At 36.8% G+C, this 12,083-nt stretch overlaps 1 gene segment (V, D, J or C); it reads left to right on the forward strand.

Annotated features, from left to right (window-relative positions):
• The window catches only part of LOC111229941, a 151,097-nt gene extending 139,513 nt beyond the window's left edge, over positions 1-11,584 (forward strand). The window contains 4 exon segments of the C gene segment in view: positions 8,613-8,909; positions 10,169-10,504; positions 10,613-10,921; positions 11,092-11,584. Of these exon segments, the coding sequence occupies positions 8,613-8,909; positions 10,169-10,504; positions 10,613-10,921; positions 11,092-11,486 (1,337 nt within the window).
• The last annotated feature ends 499 nt before the right edge of the window (positions 11,585-12,083 follow it).

The following is a 12,083-nucleotide window of genomic DNA, read 5'->3' on the forward strand; positions in this document are numbered from 1 at the left end:
AAGAGAGAGATAACATGTTCTGTCCTCACTGGTTTGATGTCAAAATAACTTGGCTGATGGATGGACTAGTTCCACTGAGTAGCACAGTGAAAGACGATGCAAAAACACAACTCATAAAATCAGTCATGTGACAGTTCCCTTAAGAGGACTGAGAACACCAAATGATAACATGTAAAGCTGACCATAATGTTTCTCATCCAAAGGGACAGTAACTGTTTCAGGTAAGACAACTAGACAAGATGAAAATCAGATTATGTTATGTGATAGCGCAATGTATCCATATAGAAATATTCTGCTTTGTTTCCTCTCTGTGATTCATATCAGGGCTGCCAGTTAGGTTCCTTCAGTGGAAATCAAGAGATCTTTCACAGGATTGCTGAAGGGGGAACCTGTGGTGCTCGAGTGTCACATCACACAACTCTCCTCAAGTGACCTCTACGTCACCGTTTCAGGCCAACAATGTTAACATCTCTGACAGAGAGGTATGTTGTCGTCTGTGGCCTGATAGCGCGGGCCTTCATTCAATCACTAGACGCTTCACTGTCCCTAAAGATGTCACTGGAACAAAGGCACGAATTTCACCTGCAAGTGTCAATCAAGGCTTCTCTGGCAAGCTTCGAGTCAAAGACAACAGGCATTATTATTGGTGAGAGGAGTTACCATTTTTTCTGATCATGATATTTGATTTGATGTCTCATTTCATTCATTGTTGCACTGATTCATCTCCCATTTAGTGGACCCATCTGTGGAACTTCTATTGGTCCCCAGTGAAGAGTCAGGACCACAGAGACTCTTTGTGCTCTGGATGGGTCTTCAATCCTCAAATTAATGGTTTTCTACTCTCATCAAATACCTTCTTCAAACATTGACATCACCGATGGGTGCAGATGGACGTGTGGCAGTGACCAGTAAACTTCAAATCCCTCAAAAAGAGTGGAAAACCGGGAAGGTCTTCACTTGTGAAGTGTCTGACAGCTCTCTGGATGAAAATGTCAGCAAGAACATCAGCCTGTGTTCAGGTAAAAAACAAGTGGAAGGTTGCAACCTCAGCTGTTAAATGAGAAGAGTGTGACCTGGTTTTAAATGAATTTGAAATATCATGTCAACTTAGTCTCACAATATAAAAGGATCTTTTACAATGACACAGTTTACTCAGGATTTGGTCTTGCTTTATGATTGTTTTTCCTTGTTGTTTTCACTGACAGTTTATTCTAGCGCTGCTCCTTCAATTCATGTGGAGATTCCCAGCTTCCAGACTGTAATGACAGCAGAATCTGATGTGATTGCAACATGTTCTGTCCTCACTGGTTTTGATGTCAAAATAACTTGGCTGATGGATGGACTAGTTCCACTGAGTAGCACAGTGAAAGACGATGCAAACACAACTCATAAAATCAGTCATGTGACAGTTCCCTTAAGAGACTGGAAACAACTCAAGATGATAACATGTAAAGCTGACCATAAGTGTTTCTCATCCAAAGGGACAGTAACTGTTTCAGGTAAGACAACTAGACAAGATGAAAATCAGATGTATTATAGGTGCAATGTACCATATAGAAATATTCTGCTTTGTTTCCTCTCTGTATCATACAGGGGCTGCAGTTACGGTTCCTTCAGTGGAAATCAAGAGATCTTTCACAGATTTGCTGAAGGGGGAACCTGTGGTGCTCGAGTGTCACATCACACAACTCTCCTCAAGTGACCTCTACGTCACCTTTCAGGCCAACAATGTTAACATCTCTGACAGAGAGTATGTTGGTCTTCCTGAAGCCGCGGGCCTTCATTCAATCACTAGACGCTTCACTGTCCCTAAAAGTCACTGGAACAAAGGCACGAATTTCACCTGCAAAGTCAATCAAGGCTTCTCTGGCAGCTTCGAGTCAAAGACAACAGGCAATATTATTGGTGAGAGGAGTTACCATTTTTTCTGATCATGATATTTGATTTGATGTCTCATTTCATTCATTGTTGCACTGATTCATCTCCCATTTAGTGGACCCATCTGTGGAACTTCTATTGGTCCCCAGTGAAGAGTCAGGACCACAGAGACTCTTGTGCTCTGGATGGGGCTTCAATCCTCAAATTAAATGGTTTTCTGACTCTCATCAAATACCTTCTTCAAACATTGACATCACCATGGGTGCAGATGGACATGTGGCAGTGACCAGTAAACTTCAAATCCCTCAAAAAGAGTGGAAAACCGGGAAGGTCTTCACTTGTGAAGTGTCTGACAGCTCTCTGGATGAAAATGTCAGCGAGAACATCAGCCTGTGTTCAGGTAAAATTGAACCATATGATATTATCATAATCATATTAATGCATTAAGTGTAGAATAAATACATTAATACTTTTACTGAATCATCCATCAATGATTATTCCATTATTTTATATTTGTAACATTTTTTTCTCATAATCATTACTTAATAGGTGTTGTGTTTTCTCTCCCTTAAATGTCATTGTTCTTTTTCTTTCTTTTCTTTTGTTCTCTTTTCAGTAACTCCAGCATCATCTCAGGTAGTTGGTGTATATGTTCAGGGACCACCACTCCAGGAGTTTCAGAACAGGGGACAAGTGACTATCACCACTCTTCTGGTCGGCCCTCATCTTAATGATTTCTCCATCACCTGTAAAGTAGATGGGGATATACAGCTCCTAAATTTCTATACTGAGCCATCAGTGAGTCACAGTAATGGCACAGAGACTTTGCAGAGCTTCTTCAATATGTCAGCAGAGGACTGGCACGCATATAAAAAAGTGTCTTGTGAAGCAAAGCACCGGTGCTCCATCCAGGGCTACAAACACCATATAAGCAAAAGCAGAGGTAGTGTAAAACATAAAAAGTATGACTTTAATTGTTTGTCATTGTTGATAGCTTTTTATGAATTTCTAGATGTTCAACCAAGTTTCATATGGTAATATTAAATCAGAAACTCACCATTGAAAAATATTCTCCATGATTCAAGCTGGTTCTGATTAAATGGTGATGCTGAAGTAGCAAATAGAAAACCCCTTATTTACTTTTTTCTTCTTTTTATTTCTCAAGACCTATATCAACCAACAGTGAAGATAATGCAACCAACGCCCTCTGAGCTCTCTACGTCAGACGTCCTCACACTCATTTGCCTAGTTTCTGGATATTCTCCATCCAACATCATAGTGTACTGGGAAGAGAATGGCCAGAGACTGCCACCAACTCGCTACACCAATAGTCCTGCATGGAAATACCCAGGGAGCAGCACTTATTCAATGAGCAGCAGACTAAACGTATCCAAAACTGAAGACAAGAGTTCTACATATTCTTGTGCTGTGAGACATGAGTCATCTGAAAGGCCTTTTGAAAGCTATATAAATAATGTGTTTGGTGAGTAGAGAACTATCATTTAATACAATTGCAGTTGGCTCGTATTGTTCATTCTTATCTGGTCTCAATGTTGCGAAATAGCAGTCGTGTAGGCACAAAGATTAAGAAGAAAAGAAGCATATCGCCTTTAAAACCTTTGCACTTATTCACTTAAAGTGACTTCAAAATTTGTATTATTTTCCTTCAATTTCCAAGAAGAAACTGTCTAACATAACTTGTACATGCTCCCAGATTTTTCTTGCTCCATGACCTTCATCATGACAAAAAAAAACTCTTATGACTTTCCTCCCCAGCCACAGTGACCCACAGCATACCTTCAGCCACCTTGCTACAGGGCACAAATGAACTTGTATGCCTGGTCTTTGGCTTCAGCCCTGCATCCATTAATATCACTTGGTATGATGGACCAAAGGAATTGTTGGACTACAACACTAGTGAGCCCCACAGAGGCCAGAACGGAAAGTTCAGTATCCAAAGTCACCTCCGTCTGTCCCAGGGCAACTGGTTACAAGGGAAAATAATTACCTGCAGGGTGGTGCATGTAAACACCACCCTATCCCTGAATATATCTAAACCAGGTACAAGTTCATCCATTTGATCTCCGTCTTCTTACACTTTAAAGATTTCACGTCAAGTTGCCACTTATTTCATACATTGACTCAGTTTGGTAACTGCATAGATTATCTTATTAAAATCTCCTCACAGTCCTTCCATGATAAAAAAGTCAATGTAATAGTTCACTAACAAATCTCAATTCTTTCACAGGCACATTGGAGCACTGTGACTTCTTTGATGACATCATGCATGCAGATGTGAACGAAGACATGGGTGTCGAAAGCTGGTATATAGCTTTCACTTTCCTCCTCTTTTTCCTCATCTCTTTCATCTATGGTGTCTTGACTACCATAATTAAGACTTAATGATGATGATCACAGGACAAATCCTATTTCATGATTCAAATGACATATGACCTGATTAGTTTTAGATTCCTTTTTTTTCAAAATTTCTTTTTCATTTTCTTTTCTTTTTTTATACTTTTGTTATCATGGAATTTTATGGAGGTGGTTCATTCTATGTTCATTTCTTTTGATGCTTCAATGTATTTGCTGTGGAATGTATGTTACGCAAATGTGTGAGAGGAAAAAAGACAAAATAAATGAAGCTTCAAATTCTGATTTCAGTTTCAAATTCTAATATAGTCGACAGAAATTCAAAGACTGCACTCGTTCTTGCATTTAGTAAAAGTAAAGATTCAAAGATGGAAAACAATGTTTGTCACAATTTGCCTCATTCATTACAATACATCAAATGATGACATACTGATATTAAACAGTATAATGTACCATGTCACAGTACCACACCTGTATTACTCAGACTGTCCTCAAGAGTGAGACAAAGTTCAACATGCATTTGTGGTGATTGACCACATCTGTGTGAAACACTGGTCATGTAGTAATTTGAAGCTGCTCACAGGTCTGAACTGAACTTTCTGAATGGAATGATACAGAGATATATTTACTGAAAAACACACACTGTTTTTAAGTCTCATCTCCTTAGCATACATACACGGACACAGACAGTCACTGTAAATGGGGGCATACTGCCTTTCATTTAGAGGTTTGTGTTTTGGCCTATGTATGTGTACATTGATGACATTATGCACATCCATGGTTACGATTGGCTACCTCTGGGTATTCTCACTCAAGTATAAAATTCAATCTTTCATCGTTACTGTGGTGACTGTGACAGATGACAATACACAATTTGTAATACCAATCATTAGCCAATCACAAGAGTCAGGGTGGTACTTACTTTACTTTCTTGACCAAGTGTGGCACAGCTAATACTTTATATAATTTCAACATTTTCATATGAGCAATAATTGAAAAGCTTTCCTATTCGAAAAGTGTTCCTGAATGCAGCTCATGTAAGGTTACTTTTTATATATATGTTCACAACTCGAATTACAAGGGCCTGAGATAATCTGTTTCTTCTAATGTATTTATTCATTCATTTTTATAGTTTATTTTTCAGGTTGTCAGTTGTTTATAAAGATAAGCTGGTGATGTAATTGTTTAATTCAACCAGTGTACTTTAATTACCTTCAAACTCATGATTAATAAGTCTAACATGTTCTTGGGAATAATATAATATAATATCAAGCTTCCAAACCAACAACTTCACTTTTAAGGTTTTTTATAATATCAGTTTGTTGTGGGACATTTTTGTTCACATATCAGCTGTTTAATGAAAGGCAGAAAAGAAAGTGAAGACTACCATTTAGTGGGAAAGGCTTTATGGAGATTAAATAGTCAGTCATTTGGTCTTGATGCAGTAAATTGAAAGGACATGTGATTGAGACCACAAAAAAAAAAATGTTATCCTTGCAGCCAAACTGAACCTTGCACATCCAGATGTAGGCGTTTTGTGTGGACAACAAGGCCTTATAGCTGTGTTTTCATATGTGGCCATTAGCAGCAGCAGCATTGGAAGTGTGCAGTGGAGAGAAGACATTTAGAGGTGATATCACTCAATGTTTCCTTTCATGCAATAGCAATGTGACTGTACAGGTCATTGCCCCTGTACCATCCTGTTCTGCCACACTCCACCCCAACCCGAGAAGCTGCTGTCTCTGGCAAAGTACCTCAGTGGCTTTTGGGCTTTGATGACATGACATGATGTACAATTCACCTCACAAAGGAGAACATATATGAGGCAACTATAACTTGCAAGGCTTTTTGTAAGGGCTGATTAATGGTGTGGGAAAGACACCTCTACAGGAGCCTGTCCTGTAGAACAACTGCATAACTTGAGAAAACTTACTGGATCATCTCATAATGCTAAGAGTATTGAATTGAATTTGAAAGTTTAGCTAATGCTCATAAGTATTGGTGTGGGTTAACTTTTTTCAGTTTTTAAATATAAATTAAATAAATGCAGACATTGAAACTGTATTATGTAATTGACTCAAATTACTTTAGTTCCTCAGAGATTTACAGAGTACAGCTATTATCTAGAGAATGCAACCACATCCTTGTGGAACCTGCTAATGCAAACTCCCCAATGCAATATTTGCAATCACATCTCAAACACTTCCTTTTTTTATTTAATAATTTATGAAATTGATCTATTTAAACTGAAATTCTACACCTGAATTACTTTCATACTTGTGTTGTACTGTATGTTAAAATTTGACAATAGTGTGACTTAATACTTAATATTAATTTGGCTGAATCTAGTTCATCTGGTTGTGTGAGGTCCATGCTGCAGGAACTGGAGCAGACAGGATTGTCTGACAGAGAGGAAGTGTTCAATAGTTGTTGACAAAAACACAAAATTTTATATAACCCAGACCTCAGGAAGTGAATATCTCAAGGGAAATGGTTAACAAATGATACAGTGGAAACTGCTTTGTCAGTGAAACCTGTTTATGTTGCTTGGTTTAAAAAAAACATTTTAAGTATTTGTATTAGGAGCAGATTTTAATATATCAATGCAATGGTATCCAAGACTACTGAGGAAAGGCACACATGTCTCAGTAACTTCTGGTGAGTAACAATCAATCTATTTCTAATGAACAGATGACATTGCAATATTTTATATTCTTCATTATATTTTTATTATGTTGGTTTAAACTTTACTTAAACTAGAATACCAGCAAAAAAAAAAAAAAAAACATAATACATTGTGATGCTGCTTTTGATTATTGGGGGAAAGGCACAATGGTCACAGTTACATCACGTAAGCAAAGCTTTTTTCTCTTATTTTGATTTTAAAACTTTCAGTATTTTATTTCTAAGAAATACAGCTGTGACACCTTTCAGGTTAATCTGTTATAATCAGTAGACTCAATTTAAACTGGAACTTGTTTGCCAAAGCCAATGAAAATATGTCAGATGGTAGATTGTCATGAAGTAACCTACCATGGTCAGGGTAGATATTTGGGAATAGGTTTTCGTATGCAGTGGTTAATGATTTGCCAGACTGTGACTACGCTTTTGACTACTGGGGAAAAGGCACTATGGTCACTGTCACCTCAGGTATGTAATTTTATCGTTTCTGACTAGAAAATGAAATTCCTAATCACATCATTAAAATTTATTTCATCATTTTCATGTAGTCACAAGCATTGGCCAGTGATGAGACAGCCAACAGTATTTTCTAACCTGACAAAGAATTTGACAAAAGTTTAAAACTCTTGGCTTTTTAGTTCAGTTGAAACTAAAGTCGATCAACAGGTGTGTATTTCTGTTTGGTTTTAACTGTTGCTGAAACCAAACTCTATGGCATAAAGGAATGGGTTATTAGAGTAATGAGTTTTTGTAAGAAGTGTGAATTGACTCTCTTAACTGTGACAACTGGGCTTTCGACTACTGGGGAAAAGGCACTATGGTAACTGTGTCATCAGGTAAGATTTGTACCATTTAAAATCTACAGTACGATATATTTCAGACTGTGAAGTGTCATGTTTAAGTTATATTGTAACTTCTCCTCATGTCAAGTCTCAGTTCAAAAGGGAATTGTTTTAAAACATGTACTGTAAAAAGTCAAACAGCGATAATCTCAGTAGAACACAATGATTGACATTTATGACTAATGTGTTTTAGGTCATTAAAGTGGATTTTATAACAGTTGGATTAAATAAATGTTATGGTAGACTTTTTTGCGCTCGGCAGTAGTAGTTGTAGCCTTTTCATACTAACAGCTAAGTAGATTCAGCACTGTGCTACTACGGTGCTTTTGACTACTGGGGAAAGGGTACAATGGTAACCGTTTCATCAGGTAAGAACGCTATTTAATCTCATACAGAATTGCTGAAATTGAACAAAAATAATAAATTTTTCTCAGAATATGCCATCAACTCAGTTAATGAATGTTTACTGACTTTTCACCTTCCTTCCTTCAAATTCAAAAACTTATTAATGAATATTGTCAAAGTTATGTATTTAAAGTATTTTACCGATTTGTATCTAGAATAATTACCACAAATAATATTATTGAGGGAGGTTAATCTTGGCGCAACAAAAAAAACTCTAAATAAATGGGATAGAGAAACATAAAGATCTGTCTATGGAGGTAACTTAAAATTTCCACATTCAACATTTTGAAGGTAATGCCTCACATGCTGAGCTTTTTTACACTGCTGAATCAGCTCAGTTGACTTCTGTCTGTTTTATCCAATGTTCAGTTAAAAATGTCTTATGTTTATATTCTTGGTATTTCAATCGCACTTTTGTTTTTCCTTTCTTAGCAACATCAACTGCTCCAACTGTGTTTCCTCTGAGCCCATGTAGTTCTGGAACTGGAGACATGATCAGTCTTGGCTGCCTTGCCACCGGCTTCACACCTTCCTCACTGACTTTCACATGGGACAAAAATGGGGCTGCCTTGACGGACTTCATTCAGTACCCTCCTGTACAGAAAGGAAATGTCTACACAGGAGTCAGTCAGATCCAAGTGAGAAAACAGGACTGGAATGACAAGACAAATTTCAAGTGTACTGCTACACATCCTGCGGGAACTGATGGAGCTATACTTAAACCACCAAGTAAGACCTATGTTAATCCCTATACAAATGCCTTTTAGTAGTTGATTTGAGTAGTTTTACATGGCAGAGCTGTTAACATATTTTAAATTTGTGCAACAATGTTAATGTTATAAAATTAAATGTATTCATTACATAATGTAACTGATAATTGATCATTGGTAGGCTATTACAAGAAAACTGAAATAGAACACAGTATCAACCAGAACACCCTTACTCGAAAACAGGCTTAGATTTTTCAGTACAAATAATTTTCCTCTAATCAAGTACTACTACGTTACTTCTGATGAGGACAAATGTGTAACCTTACATGGCAGCATGTTTTATATAAGATAATTTGGTGACCTTATATCAAACTGCTAATTCAAGTTTTTGATAATTGTAATTATATTTAATTATATATCATTATATTTCTATAACACAAGTCATGCAATAAATGTAGTTCAAAGTGTTTTAAGAAAAAAAAAGACAAAATTAAATAATTGTACTAAGGGATATAACTGTTTTAAAAAGAAATAGGCCTATACTCCAACCTGTCAATTGAAGGAAACATTAACATATAAGACAGCAGACAAATGAAATACAACTTTTACAAATTAAAAAGGAAAATATATCATTAACTATTATGGATTTCATAACTAGTTGTCCTAGCACGCAAACCAAACAATGAGGTGGACTGAGAAGGCTGAAGCTTGCTCATGTATATTCAGCTTCTAACTCTGTCTTTTTTATTTTTTACTAATATACTATATGTCCTCTGCACTTGACTAAGAACAGATTGTTGCAGTGTGCTCTGCTTCTTTCCGTTTGTCTGCATAATTCCATTTCTCCCTAATCTCTGTCTGCCACCACTTTCACTGTATGTCGATATCATTAAGTTGTAATAATTAATAATTAACATGAAATCTTTGTTTGCTTGCATGAAAAATTAATGTATATGCAGAAGCAAGCATTAAAGATCTGTTGTTCAGTTATGTATATTTTTAACTTTGAAATCTTGTTTTCCTTTTGATTCTTTCTGTGTTTTAGTATAAAGTTACAATTAACTTGAGGAGTGTGATCAATATGTGCATTTGTGTGTGCAAGTTGCATAACATACAATAGTACAAAAAAGTCATGAACTCACTTACATTCTAATAAACAGTCATTCTAGATTACATGAACATTGTAGCACTTTATTCATCTCTGCTTCTGCATATATATATATACAAGTCATTCTCTGCTTCTGCATATATATATTTGTGTATGTGTTTGTTTTTCAGCGGTTTTGTCTCAATTGCCAATCAGTCTTAAAGTGTTGGCCTCCTCTAATGATGAAAAGGAGGCATCCTTCTCCTGCTATGCTAAAGATTTTTCACCAAAAGATTATGACATCAAATGGCTGAAAAGTGGAGAGGAAATCAACAACAAAATATACGAGATCAAAACGCCAACTACAACAAATTTGAAGAATGGAACTAAGCTGTACAGTGCAGCAAGTTTTCTCACAGTGCCATCCCAGGATTTGCTTCCTCAAACTGAGTTTACATGCGAGTTCAAGGGGAAAAAGGATAACGGATATCAATTCACTAATTCATCTGTGATCTACAACAAAAGAAGTAAGTAAATTTCAGAATTTTCTTTGAAAATTTTACATGAAGTTCATTTAAATTTCAATGGTTTTCAGCCTTTTCATTTCAATAATTGTTCATTAATATCTCCTTCAGCATCTCCAGAATGTAATGCACCAGATGTGGAGATAAAGATTGAAGGCCCCAAAGTAGAGGATCTGTTTTTACATGGAAAAGGAACTATAACATGTAAAGTCAACGAGCAAGGTGTTGACAAGATTTTTTGGGAGGACCAGTACGGAAACGAAATGACTGGAGCCTTGCAGGGCCCCTTCAATGGAAAACCATTGAGCCTTCCGCTTGACATCTCATATGACGAATGGAGCAATGGGGTAAAGCGCAACTGTGTTGTTGAACATGAAAATTTCCAGGAACCACTCAAGAAACTCTATGAAAGGAATACCGGTAAGACTGTTCAGCAATTATGCTCTAAAACCTGTGTTTAATTCTTCTTCTCTGACATCAAACACATTATGAATCTTATTTCTAGGTGTATTTTATAGCAGAGATTTCTTAATGTAATGTAGGCACTTTTATATGTGGCAGGAGGCCTAATTGTTCTTTCATGCTTACAGGAGGAGAGACTCAGCGTCCTTCAGTATTTATGCTGCCACCAGTAGAACACACTAGAACAGAAACAGTGACCCTGACTTGCTATGTGAAAGACTTCTTCCCTCATGAGGTTTTCGTGTCTTGGCTTGTTGATGACGAGGCAGCCTCAGACTCAAAATACAAGTTCAGTACCACAAACCCTGTAAAAAACAATGGATCCTATTCTGCTTATGGCCAGTTATCACTCGGCCTTGATGAGTGGAAAAACAATAACATGGTGTATAGCTGTGTAGTTTACCACCAATCTGTGGTTAACAATATTAAAGCCATTGTCAGATCCATTGGGCAAAGAACATCTGAAAACACCAACCTGGTCAACCTCAACATGAACATCCCTGAAACGTGCAAGGCCCATTAGATGTTATTTTGTGTTGCTGTGTCCTCTGCTGTTTGTTGTTTAATGTCCGTTGCTTGTGATACGACATTGTGTTTGTCTTTTTAATGCAGATTCAAAATCAAAATAAAAAAAGCACTTTGTAACTCTGTTGTTGTTTGTCACATGCAGTTAATGTCTTAATTCAACCAGTATTTAGAGCTACATGTTGATTGTGTGTGTGCAGTTGCAGTGCAATTCTAACACAAAAACAATTAGTGTACATATCAGCAAGTGACAGTAACAATATATCAAAGTCTCAACATCATTTTGTATTCACTAGAAAAACGCTGTCATCACACCTCACTAACTTCAGGCAAACATTCTATTAAATGGATCACATTTGTTCATTTTTGTTTGTAGTTGGTCACTGAACAGTATGTAACTTGTCCTTGTGTATGTGTGTTTACTCTACTGGGTCTTGCACCACAAACACAAGATAGATGACTAACTCTGGATCTGTGGTCTCTCAGTCAAATGATGAGCTGATTCACAAGCCAAGTCATGCATGCCACGCCAATAAAGGAGTCTTTCAAAAGCAAATCGGCATCACTGTAGAACCACTTTAATAAACCTAATCAA

Source organism: Seriola dumerili, unplaced genomic scaffold (genome assembly GCF_002260705.1).
Source record: "Seriola dumerili isolate Sdu_G_001 unplaced genomic scaffold, Sdu_1.0 BDQW01000248.1, whole genome shotgun sequence".
Taxonomy (NCBI): domain Eukaryota; kingdom Metazoa; phylum Chordata; class Actinopteri; order Carangiformes; family Carangidae; genus Seriola; species Seriola dumerili.